The 17,204-nt window shown below is 47.5% G+C and overlaps 1 protein-coding gene across 1 annotated transcript in view; it reads right to left on the bottom strand.

Moving 5' to 3' along the window:
• arnt2 (aryl-hydrocarbon receptor nuclear translocator 2) overlaps positions 1 to 17,055 on the bottom strand; it is a gene marked incomplete at its 5' end in the record, with an annotated part of 60,970 nt that extends 43,915 nt beyond the window's left edge. The window contains 3 exon segments of the mRNA XM_055912679.1: positions 11,002 to 11,076; positions 13,676 to 13,810; positions 16,979 to 17,055. Of these exon segments, the coding sequence (XP_055768654.1) occupies positions 11,002 to 11,076; positions 13,676 to 13,810; positions 16,979 to 17,055 (287 nt within the window).
• Positions 17,056 to 17,204: the final 149 nt, after the last annotated feature.

The following is a 17,204-nucleotide window of genomic DNA, read 5'->3' as shown; positions in this document are numbered from 1 at the left end:
CCCAGGAAGTGAAAGGCCAGGGCAGGATGGGGCTACAGCCCAGAGCGTGCGCCCCAAATGACACTATATTCCCTACAAAATGCACTACTTCAGACCAGAGCACGTAGTGCACTATAAAGGGAATAGGGTGCCATCTGGGACACAGCTGGTAAGACGGACCACCAATTATCCCAATACTTCTACTCTACTGTCAGCGACTAAGGCCGGGCTGATAGTGGTAACTACATAGAGAGACAGGAGGTAGAGAGGAGCTGAGGGGAAGGGAGAGAAAGAGAGCAGGAGGTAGAGAGGAGCTGAGGGGAAGGGAGAGAAAGAGAGCAGGCGGTAGAGAGGAGCTGAGGGGAAGGGAGAGAAAGAGAGCAGGAGGTAGAGAGGAGCTGAGGAGAAGGGAGAGAAAGAGAGCAGGAGGTAGAGAGGAGCTGAGGGGAAGGGAGAGAAAGAGAGCAGGAGAGAGAGAGGAGCTGAGGGGAAGGGAGAGAAAGAGAGCAGGAGAGAGAGAGGAGCTGAGGAGAAGGGAGAGAAAGAGAGCAGGAGGTAGAGAGGAGCTGAGGGGAAGGGAGAGAAAGAGAGCAGGAGGTAGAGAGGAGCTGAGGGGAAGGGAGAGAAAGAGAGCAGGAGAGAGAGAGGAGCTGAGGAGAAGGGAGAGAAAGAGAGCAGGAGGTAGAGAGGAGCTGAGGCGAAGGGAGAGAAAGAGAGCAGGAGGTAGAGAGGAGATGAGGGGAAGGGAGAGAAAGAGAGACAGGAGAGAGAGGAGCTGAGGGGATGGGAGAGAAAGGGAGAAGGAGAGAGAGAGGAGCTGAGGGGAAGGGAGAGAAAGAGAGCAGGAGAGAGAGAGGAGCTGAGGGGAAGGGAGAGAAAGAGAGCAGGAGAGAGAGAGGAGCTGAGGGGAAGGGATAGAAAGAGAGCAGGAGAGAGAGAGGAGCTGAGGGGAAGGGATAGAAAGAGAGACAGGAGAGAGAGAGGAGCTGAGGGGAAGGGAGAGAAAGAGAGACAGGAGGTAGAGAGGAGCTGAGGGGAAGGGAGAGAGAGAGGGAGCAAGAGAGAGAGATGGTGTGCAAGAGAACGAAGTGCATTTGAGTGAAAAATACTTACAACCCTCATCTCTATCTCTCAATCTTTCATTACCTGAGCTGGAGTGGTTCCTACACGTTACGTGTGTGTGTGTCATTACCTGCCTCTGAGGATTTTAAATGAATTAACGGTCAGTAGGCTGGTAAAACAAAAATGGTTTTCTGCCAAGAAAAACTGCTGTACAAAAGTCAATCGCATACAAACCAATCAAAGCTGACACTCACTAACAGCTGAGAGCCAAAGCTATTGGACTGTCAATACCTGAACACAAAGGTACCAGCGTCTCTCTCTCTGCCTGTCCGTCTGTCCCTCCACCTGTCCCTTTACCTGTCTGTCTGTCTCGCTACCTGCCTGTGTCTCTCTCGCTTCCTGCCTGTATCTGTCTGTCTCTCCCGCTACCCGCCTGTGTATGTCTGTCGGTCTCTTGCTCTACCTGCATGTGTCTGTCTGCTGCGCTACCTGCATGTGTCTGTCTGTCTGCTGCGCTACCTGCCTGTGTCTGTCTGTCTGCTGCGCTACCTGCCTGTGTCTGTCCGTCTCTCGTGCTACCTGCCTGTGTCTGTCCGTCTCTCGTGCTACCTGCCTGTGTCTGTCCGTCTCTCGTGCTACCTGCCTGTGTCTGTCCGTCTCTCGTGCTACCTAACTGTGTCTGTCCGTCTCTCGTGCTACCTGCCTGTGTCTGTCCGTCTCTCGTGCTACCTGCCTGTGTCTGTCCGTCTCTCGTGCTACCTGCCTGTGTCTGTCCGTCTCTCGTGCTACCTGCCTGTGTCTGTCCGTCTCTCGTGCTACCTAACTGTGTCTGTCCGTCTCTCGTGCTACCTAACTGTGTCTGTCCGTCTCTCGTGCTACCTACCTGTGTCTGTCCGTCTCTCGTGCTACCTACCTGTGTCTGTCCGTCTCTCGTGCTACCTGCCTGTGTCTGTCCGTCTCTCGTGCTACCTGCCTGTGTCTGTCCGTCTCTCGTGCTACCTGCCTGTGTCTGTCCGTCTCTCGTGCTACCTGCCTGTGTCTGTCCGTCTCTCGTGCTACCTGCCTGTGTCTGTCCGTCTCTCTCGCGCTACCTGCCTGTGTCTGTCCGTCTCTCCGGCGCTGCCTGTGTCTGTCCGTCTCTCCGGCGCTACCTGTGTCTGTCCGTCTCTCCGGCGCTACCTGTGTCTGTCCGTCTCTCCGGCGCTACCTGTGTCTGTCCGTCTCTCCGGCGCTACCTGTGTCTGTCCGTCTCTCCGGCGCTACCTGTGTCTGTCCGTCTCTCCGGCGCTACCTGTGTCTGTCCGTCTCTCCGGCGCTACCTGTGTCAGCACCACCAGCATCTCTCTCGCGCTACCTGTGTCTGTCCGTCTCTCTCGCGCTACCTGTGTCTGTCCGTCTCTCTCGCGCTACCTGTGTCTGTCCGTCTCTCTCGCGCTACATGTGTCTGTCCGTCTCTCTCGCGCTACATGTGTCTGTCCGTCTCTCTCGCGCTACCTGTGTCTGTCCGTCTCTCTCGCGCTACCTGTGTCTGTCCGTCTCTCTCTCGCGCTACCTGTGTCTGTCCGTCTCTCTCTCGCGCTACCTGTGTCTGTCCGTCTCTCTCTCGCGCTACCTGTGTCTGTCCGTCTCTCTCGCGCTACCTGTGTCTGTCCGTCTCTCTCGCGCTACCTGTGTCTGTCCGTCTCTCTCGCGCTACCTGTGTCTGTCCGTCTCTCTCGCGCTACCTGTGTCTGTCCGTCTCTCTCGCGCTACCTGTGTCTGTCCGTCTTTCTCGCGCTACCTGTGTCTGTCCGTCTCTCTCGCGCTACATGTGTGTCGGTCTGTGTGTCGGTCTGTCTGGCGCTACCTGTGTGTCGGTCTGTCTGGCGCTACCTGTGTGTCTGTCTGGCGCTACCTGTGTGTCTGTCTGGCGCTACCTGTGTGTCTGTCTGTCTGGCGCTACCTGTGTGTCTGTCTGTCTGGCGCTACCTGTGTGTCTGTCTGTCTGGCGCTACCTGTGTGTCTGTCTGTCAGGCGCTACCTGTGTGTCTGTCTGGCGCTACCTGTGTGTCGGTCTGTGTGTCGGTCTGTCTGGCGCTACCTGTGTGTCGGTCTGTCTGGCGCTACCTGTGTGTCTGTCTGGCGCTACCTGTGTGTCTGTCTGGCGCTACCTGTGTGTCTGTCTGTCTGGCGCTACCTGTGTGTCTGTCTGTCTGGCGCTACCTGTGTGTCTGTCTGTCAGGCGCTACCTGTGTGTCTGTCTGGCGCTACCTGTGTGTCTGTCTGGCGCTACTTGTGTGTCTGTCTTTCTGGCGCTACCTGTGTCTGTCTGTCTGGCTCTACCTGTCTGTCTCTATATCTGTCTGTGGTGCTGAGGCAGTATGTGTGTGTGTGCTGACAGAGCTTGTCAGTTAGCTCTGGGTGATAGAGCTGAGGTGTCTGTGCTGCTCATATCAGGAGATATCTGGGCCAGACAGGTGGATGTGAGCTCTCTGCCAGATGCTAGAGAATCTGTGTGGCAGAGGGTAAGGAGTGCGTGTCTTAGACATTGTGTGTGTGTGTGTGTGTGTGTGTGTGTGTGTGTGTGTGTGTGTGTGTGTGTGTGCCTGTCAGAAAGGTAAGTGTGTGTGGGGTTTCTGTTCCCTGGAAGAAAACATGTCAAATAATATTGCCCTAACAAACATTCCTCAAGGACAGTCTCTCTCTCACACACACGTTGATATTTCACCTTTCACCTCATTGCTGGTGTTCAGTACACGGCGCTCCCCTGGCAGACACACTGAACCGCAGAGGACACACACCTGGGCGCTCAGATAGAAATATATAATGTAGAACAGATCCGTCAGTCCAGTTTATTAGGATTAGGCAATAGGGTTCGCTCTATTCCTTACATTTCTATCCGCGACGTTGTGAACGTTTCACCCTTCTGAACAGGACCCTGCAGTGTGTTCCCGTCAGCTGCTGACAGAGCACATCTTAAACCATTACAGATTGGCCAATAGTATTAGCCTGTCTGCCAGTCCTTGGCATGGCTCCAGTCTTTAGGCTAGGCAGACGAAGGCACTGGATTTATGACCTTTAATTCCCCAGGTGGGTTATTGAATGTCTTTTAGAATCTTATTAAGTCCATCGATAGGTAATGGATGAACGATGTTCTCAATGCTGAAGATCTTGATGGTTTGGGGGAAACTCACCCCTGAGAAAGAGCATGTTTCTGCTAGTTTAATTTACAGGTGAGTCTAGGGTTGGAAATTACAGTAACTTTCCCCAAATTCCCAGGTTTGCCCCATGGGCCCTGGTCAGAAGTAGTGAACATGGGCCCTGGTCAGAAGTAGTGAACATGGGCCCTGGTCAGAAGTAGTGAACATGGGCCCTGGTCAGAAGTAGTGAACATGGGCCCTGGTCAGAAGTAGTGAACATGGGCCCTGGTCAGAAGTAGTGAACATGGGCCCTAGTCAGAAGTAGTGAACATGGGCCCTGGTCAGAAGTAGTGAACATGGGCCCTGTTCAGAAGTAGTGAACACGGGCTGTCGGTTCTAACGGGTTGTCTGTTCTAACGGGCTGTCTGTTCTAACGGGCTGGGCTGTCTGTTCTAACGGGCTGAGCTGTCTGTTCTAACGGGCTGGGCTGTCTGTTCTAACGGGCTGGGCTGTCTGTTCTAACGGACTGTCTGTTCTACTCAGTCTAATTCAACCATAATGACGGACGACTGGGTCCCGTGTGGCTCAGTTGGTAGAGCATGGCGCTTGCAACGCCAGGGTTGTGGGTTCAATTCCCATGGGGGGACCAGGATGAATATGTATGAACTTTCCAATTTGTAAGTCGCTCTGGATAAGAGCGTCTGCTAAATGACTTAAATGTAAATGTAAAAAAATGTAATTAAAGAGCGCCTCCCGTTTCACCTTGGGGTGACAGGGTCAGGAGAGGACCTGAGTGGAACCACTGGCGTGTGACAGGAAGACAAAGGTTTTACTGCCAGACAGTGTAATTAAACTTCTTTGTTGTAATTCAACCTCGTTGTTCACATTATGATGCTCCATCGCCTTATTTTACTCAGCCACATACTTAGATAACTAGCAAGTTAAACGTAGGGGTCGTGTTAACAAAGAATTCTTCATTTTCACACAGGAAAAATATATTTACATTTTTGTCATTTAGCAGACGCTCTTATCTATAAATGTTCTGACTTTTTTCATACTGGTCCCCCGTGGGAATCGAACCCACAACCCTCGCGTTGCACGCGCCATGTTCTACCAGCTGAGCCACACAGGTGTATGAAACTGGTAAGAAATATCTTGCTGTGTTTTGTAAACGCAGATCTAAAATGCTTCTTACTGTCATTTCTGCTCGGCATCAGAATAACCTTGTCCCTCAGCTGTACTTCTCCACTGGGATGAGAATTCACCAACAGGCATTCTATCAGCAGACAGCGCTCTGACTGATGTGGAGCTACTGTTCTCCATCATTCTATCAGCAGACAGCACTCTGACTGATGTGGAGCTACTGTTCTCCATCATTCTATCAGCAGACAGCGCTCTGACTGATGTGGAGCTACTGTTCTCCATCATTCTATCAGCAGACAGCGCTCTGACTGATGTGGAGCTACTGTTCTCCATCATTCTATCAGCAGACAGCACTCTGACTGATGTGGAGCTACTGTTCTCCATCATTCTATCAGCAGACAGCACTCTGATGTGGAGCTACTGTTCTCCATCATTCTATCAGCAGACAGCACTCTGACTGATGTGGAGCTACTGTTCTCCATCATTCTATCAGCAGACAGCGCTCTGACTGATGTGGAGCTACTTTTCTCCATCATTCTATCAGCAGACAGCACTCTGACTGACGTGGAGCTACTGTTCTCCATCATTCAATCAGCAGACAGCGCTCTGACTGATGTGGAGCTACTGTTCTCCATCATTCAATCAGCAGACAGCACTCTGACTGATGTGGAGCTACTGTTCTCCATCATTCTATCAGCAGACAGCACTCTGATGTGGAGCTACTGTTCTCCATCATTCTATCAGCAGACAGCGCTCTGACTGATGTGGAGCTACTGTTCTCCATCGTTCTATCAGCAGACAGCGCTCTGACTGATGTGGAGCTACTGTTCTCCATCATTCAATCAGTAGACAGCACTCTGACTGATGTGGAGCTACTGTTCTCCATCATTCTATCAGCAGACAGCACTCTGACTGATGTGGAGCTACTGTTCTCCATCATTCTATCAGCAGACAGCGCTCTGACTGATGTGGAGCTACTGTTCTCCATCATTCTATCAGCAGACAGCACTCTGACTGATGTGGAGCTACTGTTCTCCATCATTCTATCAGCAGACAGCGCTCTGACTGATGTGGAGCTACTTTTCTCCATCATTCTATCAGCAGACAGCGCTCTGACTGATGTGGAGCTACTGTTCTCCATCATTCTATCAGCAGACAGCACTCTGATGTGGAGCTACTGTTCTCCATCATTCTATCAGCAGACAGCGCTCTGACTGATGTGGAGCTACTGTTCTCCATCATTCTATCAGCAGACAGCACTCTGACTGATGTGGAGCTACTGTTCTCCATCATTCTATCAGCAGACAGCACTCTGACTGATGTGGAGCTACTGTTCTCCATCATTCTATCAGCAGACAGCACTCTGACTGATGTGGAGCTACTTTTTAGAGTCTTCTTTTCTCTGGTAAAATGCAAGATTAGGAAATGTAGCTGGCTACATTCTTTCTATAATAAACATTAGAAATATGATGGCCATTCATAGTTTTAGCTGTTTCATTGTCAGCTCATTTACTTGTGTGGCTGCCGGCCAAATAGTGTTGCACTTCCGTTGTCAACTGATGAAAATTAAGCTATTTTCTGCCTAAACTATAGTTGCAAGTCCCTGATGTAAGAATACTTTAAGATAATACACAACGCAGAGGACTAAAAGTCAATAGGGAATTAACGATCAATGGTAATAGTTGTTTTTCAGTTCAACATCTGTTTAGAATCTTTGTAGGGGTTTCAGTCCTGGAGTTATAGCTACATGTGGCAAGATCTCATTGGTCCAAATGGACTATACATTGAGCCTGAAACAGGATACTTGTTATTTGACCATTGGCCCAATTTTACTGCTATGAATTCTAATTGGTCAACCACAGGCTATGGGTTGGGTTATAAATGACATCCTGTCTCTTTGTTCTGTGGAGAATCACTGAGGACAGGGAAGAATGAACATCTACCATTTACTTCCTAGCATAACAACTATATTTGTTCTCTTTGAATAAACCTATTTTTCTCCCCTTGATTTGCTTTGGGGTTAAAGAGTAACATCAACTGCTAACACTGATCACTTGTCTTTCAATATAAAACGCGACCCCAGTCAATACACAGCTGGAATCAGTTGCTCCTGCTTTCCTATTTTCAAACATGTGACTGGCTCAACTGTTCTGGGGAACCACGGTAAGCTTCATAATGTGACAGGTTAAATGAAGAATGCAATCCGCTTTATCGCCTAACGTATTGCAAAAGTTGACTGCAGGTATTTACTTAAAAAGTAGCTACAAAAAATAAAATGTATTGAAAAACTTCAAAGAAATTGTTTCAATGCTATTGACTGTATTGAAAAGCCAACTGCAGGTATTTACTTAAAAAGTAGCTACAAAAAATAAAATGTATTGAAAAACTTCAAAGAAATTGTTTCAATGCTATTGACTGTATTGAAAAGCCAACCCGTGGCTACCCCAGTATACGGTATACTGCCCAAGCTTAAATGAGACTTCACTTCATTCATCATTGGTTGGAGGAGAGAAGCGGCTCAGGAGCCTTCCTACCCATCGATCATTTTATTCTGTCAGTCATATTCTCTCCTCTACCCATCCTCTGTCACTCCTATTCTCTCCTCCACCCATCCTCTGTCACTCCTATTCTCTCCTCTACCCATCCTCTGTCACTCCTATTCTCTCCTCTACCCATCCTCTGTCACTCCTATTCTCTCCACTGTCAGTCCTATTCTCTCTTCTACCCATCCTCTGTCACTCCTATTCTCTCCACTGTCACTCCTATTCTCTCCTCTACCCATCCTCTGTCACTCCTATTCTCTCCTCTACCCATCCTCTGTCACTCCTATTCTCTCCTCTACCCATCCTCTGTCACTCCTATTCTCTCCTCTACCCATCCTCTGTCACTCCTATTCTCTCCACTGTCAGTCCTATTCTCTCCTCTACCCATCCTCTGTCACTCCTATTCTCTCCACTGTCACTCCTATTCTCTCCTCCACCCATCCTCTGTCACTCCTATTCTCTCCTCTACCCATCCTCTGTCACTCCTATTCTCTCCACTGTCAGTCCTATTCTCCTCTACCCATCCACTGTCACTCCTATTCTCTCCTCCACCCATCCTCTGTCACTCCCATTCTCTCCACTGTCACTCCTATTCTCTCCTCCACCCATCCTCTGTCACTCCTATTCTCTCCTCTACCCATCCTCTGTCACTCCTATTCTCTTCTCTACCCATCCTCTGTCACTCCTATTCTCTTCTCTACCCATCCTCTGTCACTCCTACTCTCTCCTCTACCCATCCTCTGTCACTCCTATTCTCTCCACTGTCACTCTTATTCTCTCCTCCACCCATCCTCTGTCATTCCTATTCTCTCCACTGTCAGTCCTATTCTCCTCTACCCATCCTCTGTCAGTCCTATTCTCCTCTACCCATCCTCTGTCACTCATATTCTCTCCACTGTCAGTCCTATTCTCTCCTCTACCCATCCCCTGTCACTCCTATTCTCTCCTCTACCCATCCTCTGTCACTCCTATTCTCTCTTCCACCCATCCTCTGTCACTCCTATTCTCTCCTCTACCCATCCTCTGTCACTCCTATTCTCTCCACTGTCAGTCCTATTCTCTCCTCTACCCATCCTCTGTCACTCCTATTCTCTCCACTGTCACTCCTATTCTCTCCTCCACCCATCCTCTGTCACTCCTATTCTCTCCTCTACCCATCCTCTGTCACTCCTATTCTCTCCACTGTCACTCCTATTCTCTCCTCCACCCATCCTCTGTCACTCCTATTCTCTCCTCTACCCATCCTCTGTCACTCCTATTCTCTTCTCTACCCATCCTCTGTCACTCCTATTCTCTCCTCTACCCATCCTCTGTCACTCCTATTCTCTTCTCTACCCATCCTCTGTCACTCCTATTCTCTCCTCTACCCATCCTCTGTCACTCCTATTCTCTCCACTGTCACTCTTATTCTCTCCTCCACCCATCCTCTGTCATTCCTATTCTCTCCACTGTCAGTCCTATTCTCCTCTACCCATCCTCTGTCAGTCCTATTCTCCTCTACCCATCCTCTGTCACTCATATTCTCTCCACTGTCTCTCCTCTACCCATCCCCTGTCACTCCTATTCTCTCCTCTACCCATCCTCTGTCATTCCTATTCTCTCTTCCACCCATCCTCTGTCACTCCTATTCTCTCCTCTACCCATCCTCTGTCACTCCTATTCTCTCCTCTACCCATCCTCTGTCACTCCTATTCTCTCCTCCACCCATCCTATGTCACTCCTATTCTCTCCACTGTCAGTCCTATTCTCTCTTCTACCCATCCTCTGTCACTCCTATTCTCTCCACTGTCACTCCTATTCTCTCCTCTACCCACCCTCTGTCACTCCTATTCTCTCCTCTACCCATCCTCTGTCACTCCTATTCTCTTCTCTACCCATCCTCTGTCACTCCTATTCTCTCCTCCACCCATCCTCTGTCACTCCTATTCTCTCCACTGTCAGTCCTATTCTCTCCTCTACCCATCCTCTGTCACTCCTATTCTCTCCACTGTCACTCCTATTCTCTCCTCTACCCATCCCCTGTCACTCCTATTCTCTCCTCTACCCATCCTCTGTCACTCCTATTCTCTCTTCCACCCATCCTCTGTCACTCCTATTCTCTTCTCTACCCATCCTCTGTCACTCCTATTCTCTCCTCCACCCATCCACTGTCAGTCCTATTCTCTCCTCTACCCATCCTCTGTCACTCCTATTCTCTCCACTGTCACTCCTATTCTCTCCTCTACCCATCCTCTGTCACTCCTATTCTCTCCTCTACCCATCCTCTGTCACTCCTATTCTCTCCACTGTTAGTCCTATTCTCTCCTCTACCCATCCTCTGTCACTCCTATTCTCTCCTCCACCCATCCTCTGTCACTCCTATTCTCTCCACTGTCACTCCTATTCTCTCCTCTACCCATCCTCTGTCACTCCTATTCTCTCCACTGTCACTCCTATTCTCTCCTCTACCCATCCTCTGTCACTCCTATTCTCTCCTCCACCCATCCTCTGTCACTCCTATTCTCTCCACTGTCACTCCTATTCTCTCCTCTACCCATCCCCTGTCACTCCTATTCTCTCCACTGTCACTCCTATTCTCTCCTCCACCCATCCTCTGTCACTCCTATTCTCTCCACTGTCAGTCCTATTCTCTCCTCTACCCATCCTCTGTCACTCCTATTCTCTCCACTGTCACTCCTATTCTCTCCTCTACCCATCCTCTGTCACTCCTATTCTCTCCTCCACCCATCCTCTGTCACTCCTATTCTCTCCTCTACCCATCCCGTCACTCCTATTCTCTCCACTGTCACTCCTATTCTCTCCTCTATCCATCCTCTGTCACTCCTATTCTCTCCACTGTCACTCCTATTCTCTCCTCTACCCATCCTCTGTCACTCCTATTCTCTCCTCCACCCATCCTTTGTCACTCCTATTCTCTCCTCTGATCATCATGTCCTTCTGTTATCACCCCATCCTTCTCTTCTACTCCTCTCCCCCCCCCCCCCACTCTCCCCCTCTCCTCTTCCCCCCTCTCCCTCTGGTGGTATAGTACCTGTAGAAAGATCTCTCAAGAGGTCTCTCTGTAGTCCTCTGAGTGACAGAACTCTTCCTCATACAGCTCTCCTCCACCCTCCCTTCGTCCCTCCTCCCTCATCCACCTCTCCTTCTCTCCGTACCTGTTGAAAGCTCTCTCTCAGGTGACTCTGGTCCTCTGGGTGACAGAACTCCAGGATGTCTTTCCCCAGCAGATCCTACACAAGACAATGACACAATAAATACATACAAATGAATACAACTACACACTTCAGGTCAATTTCAAATCATGAAATACAAGTTCAATATATTCATTTTGAAACTTTGTCAAATTCCTTGACAAAAATGTTTTTTCAATGGAGATTCTTTATTGACAATGCCTTTTAGTCCAGCACTAGGCTTCCTCTGCCTGAGTTAGGACAACAGGCCATACAGATCATACATCATTCAGACCCTTGGACTTGAGTCAATGGCCTTTCTCAATTCATCTTTCTTCCATTCCTTGCATCCGATCTCCCCGGCTCTTTCTCATTGCAGAAAAAGGTCTAAGGGGAGGGACCGTGGACCTTCTCCTCCAATACGGTTGAGAAGCAGCTGAGGAGATTGAGGGCAGAGGAATTGAGATCGAGCCATTGATACATCTTTAAATCATTCTTCCTGTCATGGAGTGGTGTGCGGCCCATGTGGCACCCTATTCCTTGGCCTGTTAGTGCACTACTTTTGACCAGCACTCATAGGGTTCTAGTCAAAAGTAGTGCATGATGTAGGGAATAGGGTGCCATTTGGGGGGGGGGAGGAAACGGTCTCCTTTAAACAAATCAAATCACATTTTATTGGTCACATACACATGGTTAGCAGATGTTAATGCGAGTGTAGCGAAATGCTTGTAGCGAAATGCAAACATCCTACATACACATAGCAGCTGCGCTGTAGACAATCATACACAATTATACATTAACAAATTGAAATAATCACAAAAAAATCTCCCATCCTGCGAAGTGATCACTTTCTCATCCTAATAATGCGACTTTATGTCGGGAATCGGCCCACTTTCACTAATCTGTTTCTGTAGTGTGAACGGTGTGGAAAGGAGGGGTGTAATCTGTTTCTGTAGTGTGAACGGTGTGGAAAGGAGGGGTGTAATCTGTTTCTGTAGTGTGAACGGCGTGGAATGGAGGGGTGTAATCTGTTTCTGTAGTGTGAACGGCGTGGAAAGGAGGGGTGTAATCTGTTTCTGTAGTGTGAACGGCATGGAAAGGAGGGGTGTAATCTGTTTCTGTAGTGTGAACGGCATGGAAAGGAGGGGTGTAATCTGTTTCTGTAGTGTGAACGGCGTGGAAAGGAGGGGTGTAATCTGTTTCTGTAGTGTGAACGGTGTGGAAAGGAGGGGTGTAATCTGTTTCTGTAGTGTGAACGGTGTGGAAAGGAGGGGTGGACTGCGAGAGAACGCTATTTCACCAAAATTCCCAGACCTTCCTGATCTCCAAGCTGGAAATGACCTGGAATCAGGATGGATTAACCAGGAAAATCAGGGAATGTTGAGAAAGTTATTAGAATTATTTCCAACTCTAAATGTTAATGGATTGATCGATCGGTCAACAGTCTGTCAGGTTTAAAATGTTGGTCTGTATTCTGGTGTAGAATAAATTCAAGCGCTTCGGAAAAACACTGTGTGTACATGCTTTCTTTACACTGTAACTCTATCCTACAGTCTCTACCAACATCTGACCTGTCGAGAGTCAGGCTGGGAAAATGGACAACACTTCAATCTTAAGTTATTGAAGCTTTAAATAACTTACAATAACTTAAGTTGTCTGTATATACACTTGTAAATCATCATCTTTAAGAGCTGCAGTTGGATTGTCATCTAAAAAGGCCTTACTGTAACTTATGTCTGTAAACTCACATGTACGTACTAACACACTTCCAGACAGGGGTCTTACATTACAAGCCATTAAACAGGGGTCATCTCTCTTCATAAGGCAATATTAGGAACCAGGGTTTCTATGGCTGCTGTGAAAATGCATACGTCCCTTCCTCCCTTTCACTGCTGATCTAACATGGTGGGACAGCTGAAAACAAGGAGTACTAGTACAGCCTGTCTCCTTGATCTGATCATCAGCTGGGTCAGAAGATTATATTCCTCAATAGAGAGCAGCAAATTCATACTAGGAATGGAGTATGACATCCTGGCATTTAAAGTCTACTTATTTCTTTTTTTCAATTATACATACTATAAAACATACTATTGTTGCATACCCCAGAAATATATTTAGTACATATCAGTATGCAGACACACTTGGTGTTTCCCATACATTATTTTCCAGGCAGTGCATAAAGACCATGAAATCCACATTTCGGGCCTCTTCAATTTCAAATGAAATCTGCTGAACAGAATTCTACAATGGCAGGGGAAACACTGCCCCAAAACACTTTTTGTCATCTTTACATTTAACAGTCTGTGACATGGCATGAAACGAGCTGCTCCATTTCATCAAGGGGGGTAGGAAACATATTAACAGGTTACATCACTACTGACCACAGATGTGTTCCTCTTGATAAAATAACAGAATGCTTTGACGTGACCTCGCAGACCGTTTCAGGTAAACAGGTTATGTTTTGCAACATTATCTCAACATGTGTGATGAGTGGGCACGGAATTAGCGGCTCCAGTTCACCATAGGGGTTCTATTGTGAACTCTGACGAGTGGCATCACAGGCTGTTCCGGTTACGTTTTGCAATTTTTAAAAATGTTTTGCATCATCGTGCCCTACTAAACGCGACCCTGATTATGATAAGTAGGGGGAGGAACCAACCTGAGGCTGGTATCCAATCACGTTGATGCACCGCGGGTCCACGAAAGTGATGATGCCGTCGGAGTTGTGGCGTGACAGGAACTCCGTGGGAACCGTCAGGCCGTTCATATCCATGGAAACGGGAGAACTGGTAACCTAGGAGATGAGAGGGAACATGTCACTTAATAAAAACTGATGAAACATTGTTACAAAGGTTTTGACAGACTTGCTGAAACTTTAAACTAATTGCTATTAGTGCATTTTTACTCTTAACCTCTTGACTTTTCATCAGGTGGGAGATGTCTCTTTGGACATGGTCACATAAAACCTCAGGCCCCTTCACCTCCTAAAACATGCTGCCTGAGAATGTGAAGTTCCTCCCTTGCTACTTAAAAGCAGAGGAGAAGGATGGAGGGACCAGAGAGTTAGATATATGTGAGAGAGATTAAAGGATGGAGGGACCGGAGAGTTAGATACAGTGGGGAGAACAAGTATTGGATACACTGCCGATTTTGCAGGTTTCCTACTTACAAAGCATGTAGAGGTCTGTAATTTTTTATCATAGGTACACTTCAACTGTGAGAGACGGAATCTAAAACAAAAATCCAGAAAATCACATTGTATGATTTTTAAGTAATTCATTTGCATTTTATTGCATGACATAAGTATTTGATACATCAGAAAAGCAGAACTTACTATTTGGTACAGAAACCTTTGTTTGCAATTACTGACATCATACGTTTCCTGTAGTTCTTGACCAGGTTTGCACACACTGCAGCAGGGATTTTGACCCACTCCTCCATACAGACCTTCTCCAGATCCTTCAGGTTTCGGGGCTGTCGCTGGGCAATACGGACTTTCAGCTCCCTCCAAAGATTTTCTATTGGGTTCAGGTCTGGAGACTGGCTAGGCCACTCCAGGACCTTGAGATGCTTCTTACGGAGCCACTCCTTAGTTTCCCTGGCTGTGTGTTTCGGGTCATTGTCATGCTGGAAGACCCAAACACGACCCATCTTACATGCTCTTACTGAGGGAAGGAGGTTGTTGGCCAAGATCTCGCGATACATGGCCCCATCCATCCTCCCCTCAATACGGTGCAGTCGTCCTGTCCCCTTTGCAGAAAAGCATCCCCAAAGAATGATGTTTCCACCTCCATGCTTCACGGTTGGGATGGTGTTCTTGGGGTTGTACTCATCCTTCTTCTTCCTCCAAACACGGCGAGTGGAGTTTAGACCAAAAAGCTCTATTTTTGTCTCATCGGACCACATGACCTTCTCCCATTCCTCCTCTGGATCATCCAGATGGTCATTGGCAAACTTCAGACGGGCCTGGACATGCGCTGGCTTGAGCAGGGGGACCTTGCGTGCGCTGCAGGATTTTAATCCATGACGGCGTAGTGTGTTACTAATGGTTTTCTTTTAGACTGTGGTCCCAACTCTCTTCAGGTCATTGACCAGGTCCTGCCGTGTAGTTCTGGGTTGATCCCTCACCTTCCTCATGATCATTGATGCCCCACGAAGGGTGAGATCTTGCATGGAGCCCCAGACCGAGGGTGATTGACTGTCATCTTGAACTTCTTCCATTTTCTAATAATTGCGCCAACAGTTGTTGCCTTCTCACCAAGCTGCTTGCCTATTGTCCTGTAGCCCATCCCAGCCTTGTCCAGGTCTACAATTTTATCCCTGATGTCCTTACACAGCTCTCTGGTCTTGGCCATTGTGGAGGGTTGGAGTCTGTTTGATTGAGTGTGTGGACAGGTGTCTTTTATACAGGTAACGAGTTCAAACAGGTGAAGTTAATACAGGTAATGAGTGGAGAACAGGAGGGCTTCTTAAAGAAAAACTAACAGGTCTGTGAGAGACAGAATTCTTACTGGTTGGTAAGTGATCAAATACTTATGTCGGGCAATAAAATGCAAATTAATTACTTAAAAATCATACAATCTGATAAAAATTACAGACCTCTACATGCTTTGTAAGTAGGAAAACCTGCAAAATCGGCAGTGTATCAAATACTTGTTCTCCCCACTGTATATATGAGAGAGATTAAAGGATGGAGGGACCGGAGAGTTAGATATATGTGAGAGAGATTAAAGGATGGAGGGACCAGAGGGTTAGATATATGTGAGAGAGATTACAGGTGGCACTATGAAGTAGAAGGTAAAAAGCAGGAGGATGGGAGTACCAGGAAGGTTATATTTGAGAGCCTTCAGGGCCCTTATTCATAAAGCGTCTCATAGTGGGAGTGCTGATCTAGGATCAGGTCCCCCCTGTCCATTTAATCTAATTCATCAAGATCTAAAAGACTAAACTGATACTAGATCAGCACTCCTACTCTGAGAAGCTGTATGAATATGGGGCACTTTTTCAGGAACACGTGTAATCCAGCTTAAAATGATCCTGTGTTGTGTTCAATTCTGTTCCCCCATTAGCTTCCGTTCACGACACCAAAGGCCTGTTTCTTCCTAATGTCATCAGATCATATAAACATGATATTTGTTGTAGCATGTGATGTGGTCTCATAAAGGCTTCAGTTGTGTCTCAAACGTTTTGTCCAAAAGATAGGAGACGAAATCTGGATTACAATGTCCTGAAAACTGTTCCAAGTGGTTAAAATCGGCAGCATTTGAGATACAGTAGAAAAGGTTTTATCAAAACTTAACAGAAAATATGAACTGTTTCGACCATTTAGTCAGATACTATACATGTCTGGTGTGTCTTAAGCACATGTAAGCGTTCTTTAAGTTTTAAAGCTAATTTCACACAATTCTACACATTTTGCAAGGGGTAGAGAATTGCTAGGCAGTTGTAAAGCTAATGTCCTGCAATTTAACAATTGTTTTCATGTGTGTGTCTTATGTGTGTTTACATGATACCAGGGATGGAAGCCTGACTGAGTGAACCGGGACACAGAGCGCGGTCCGCCAGTTGAGTATGGGGATATATGGGATACTATGAGGGGACAGTAGTGGTTCAACACCCTCTAAAACATCAGACAAGTCTGGGAGCTGAGAAGGTTAAGGTAGGAGATAGTAGATGTTGGACACAGGAATAAGGGTTGAACTGGTTGAGCTATGGGGGGGGTTATGGGAGGATGGGAAGAGGTCTTCAGTGCATGTTCCACCTGTCTGCTCCATTACTGTAATCCTCCTATACTGATGCTCCCTGACAACCCCGTGCTCTCAGCTCACACCTTCTCATGCACAATATGCACCCACCCAACCAGAGTGTGTATACACACACACACACACACACACACACACACACACACACACACACACACACACACACACACACACACACACACACACACACAGGATGGTACCTGCAGTCTTCCGATGGCCACAAGGCAGTATTTACTGGTCTGTCCTGCCTCTGTGTCTTCTTCTGGTATGGTCATACCTGACATAGAGAAAAGAGAGGAAGATATTATTTATAAGAGAGATATCAAGATGGCAGCTATCTAATAAAGTGCAAATGTGTGATTTCAGATGTGAACGTTGTGTTGTTGAGGTGATTTCCAGCATGACACTGTGTAGTCTAGTACCGTA

The sequence above is a fragment of the Salvelinus fontinalis genome, unplaced genomic scaffold (assembly GCF_029448725.1).
Source record: "Salvelinus fontinalis isolate EN_2023a unplaced genomic scaffold, ASM2944872v1 scaffold_0197, whole genome shotgun sequence".
Lineage (NCBI taxonomy): Eukaryota > Metazoa > Chordata > Actinopteri > Salmoniformes > Salmonidae > Salvelinus > Salvelinus fontinalis.
Note: the sequence above shows the minus strand (reverse complement) of the source record. Positions and strands in the feature narration are given on the sequence as shown.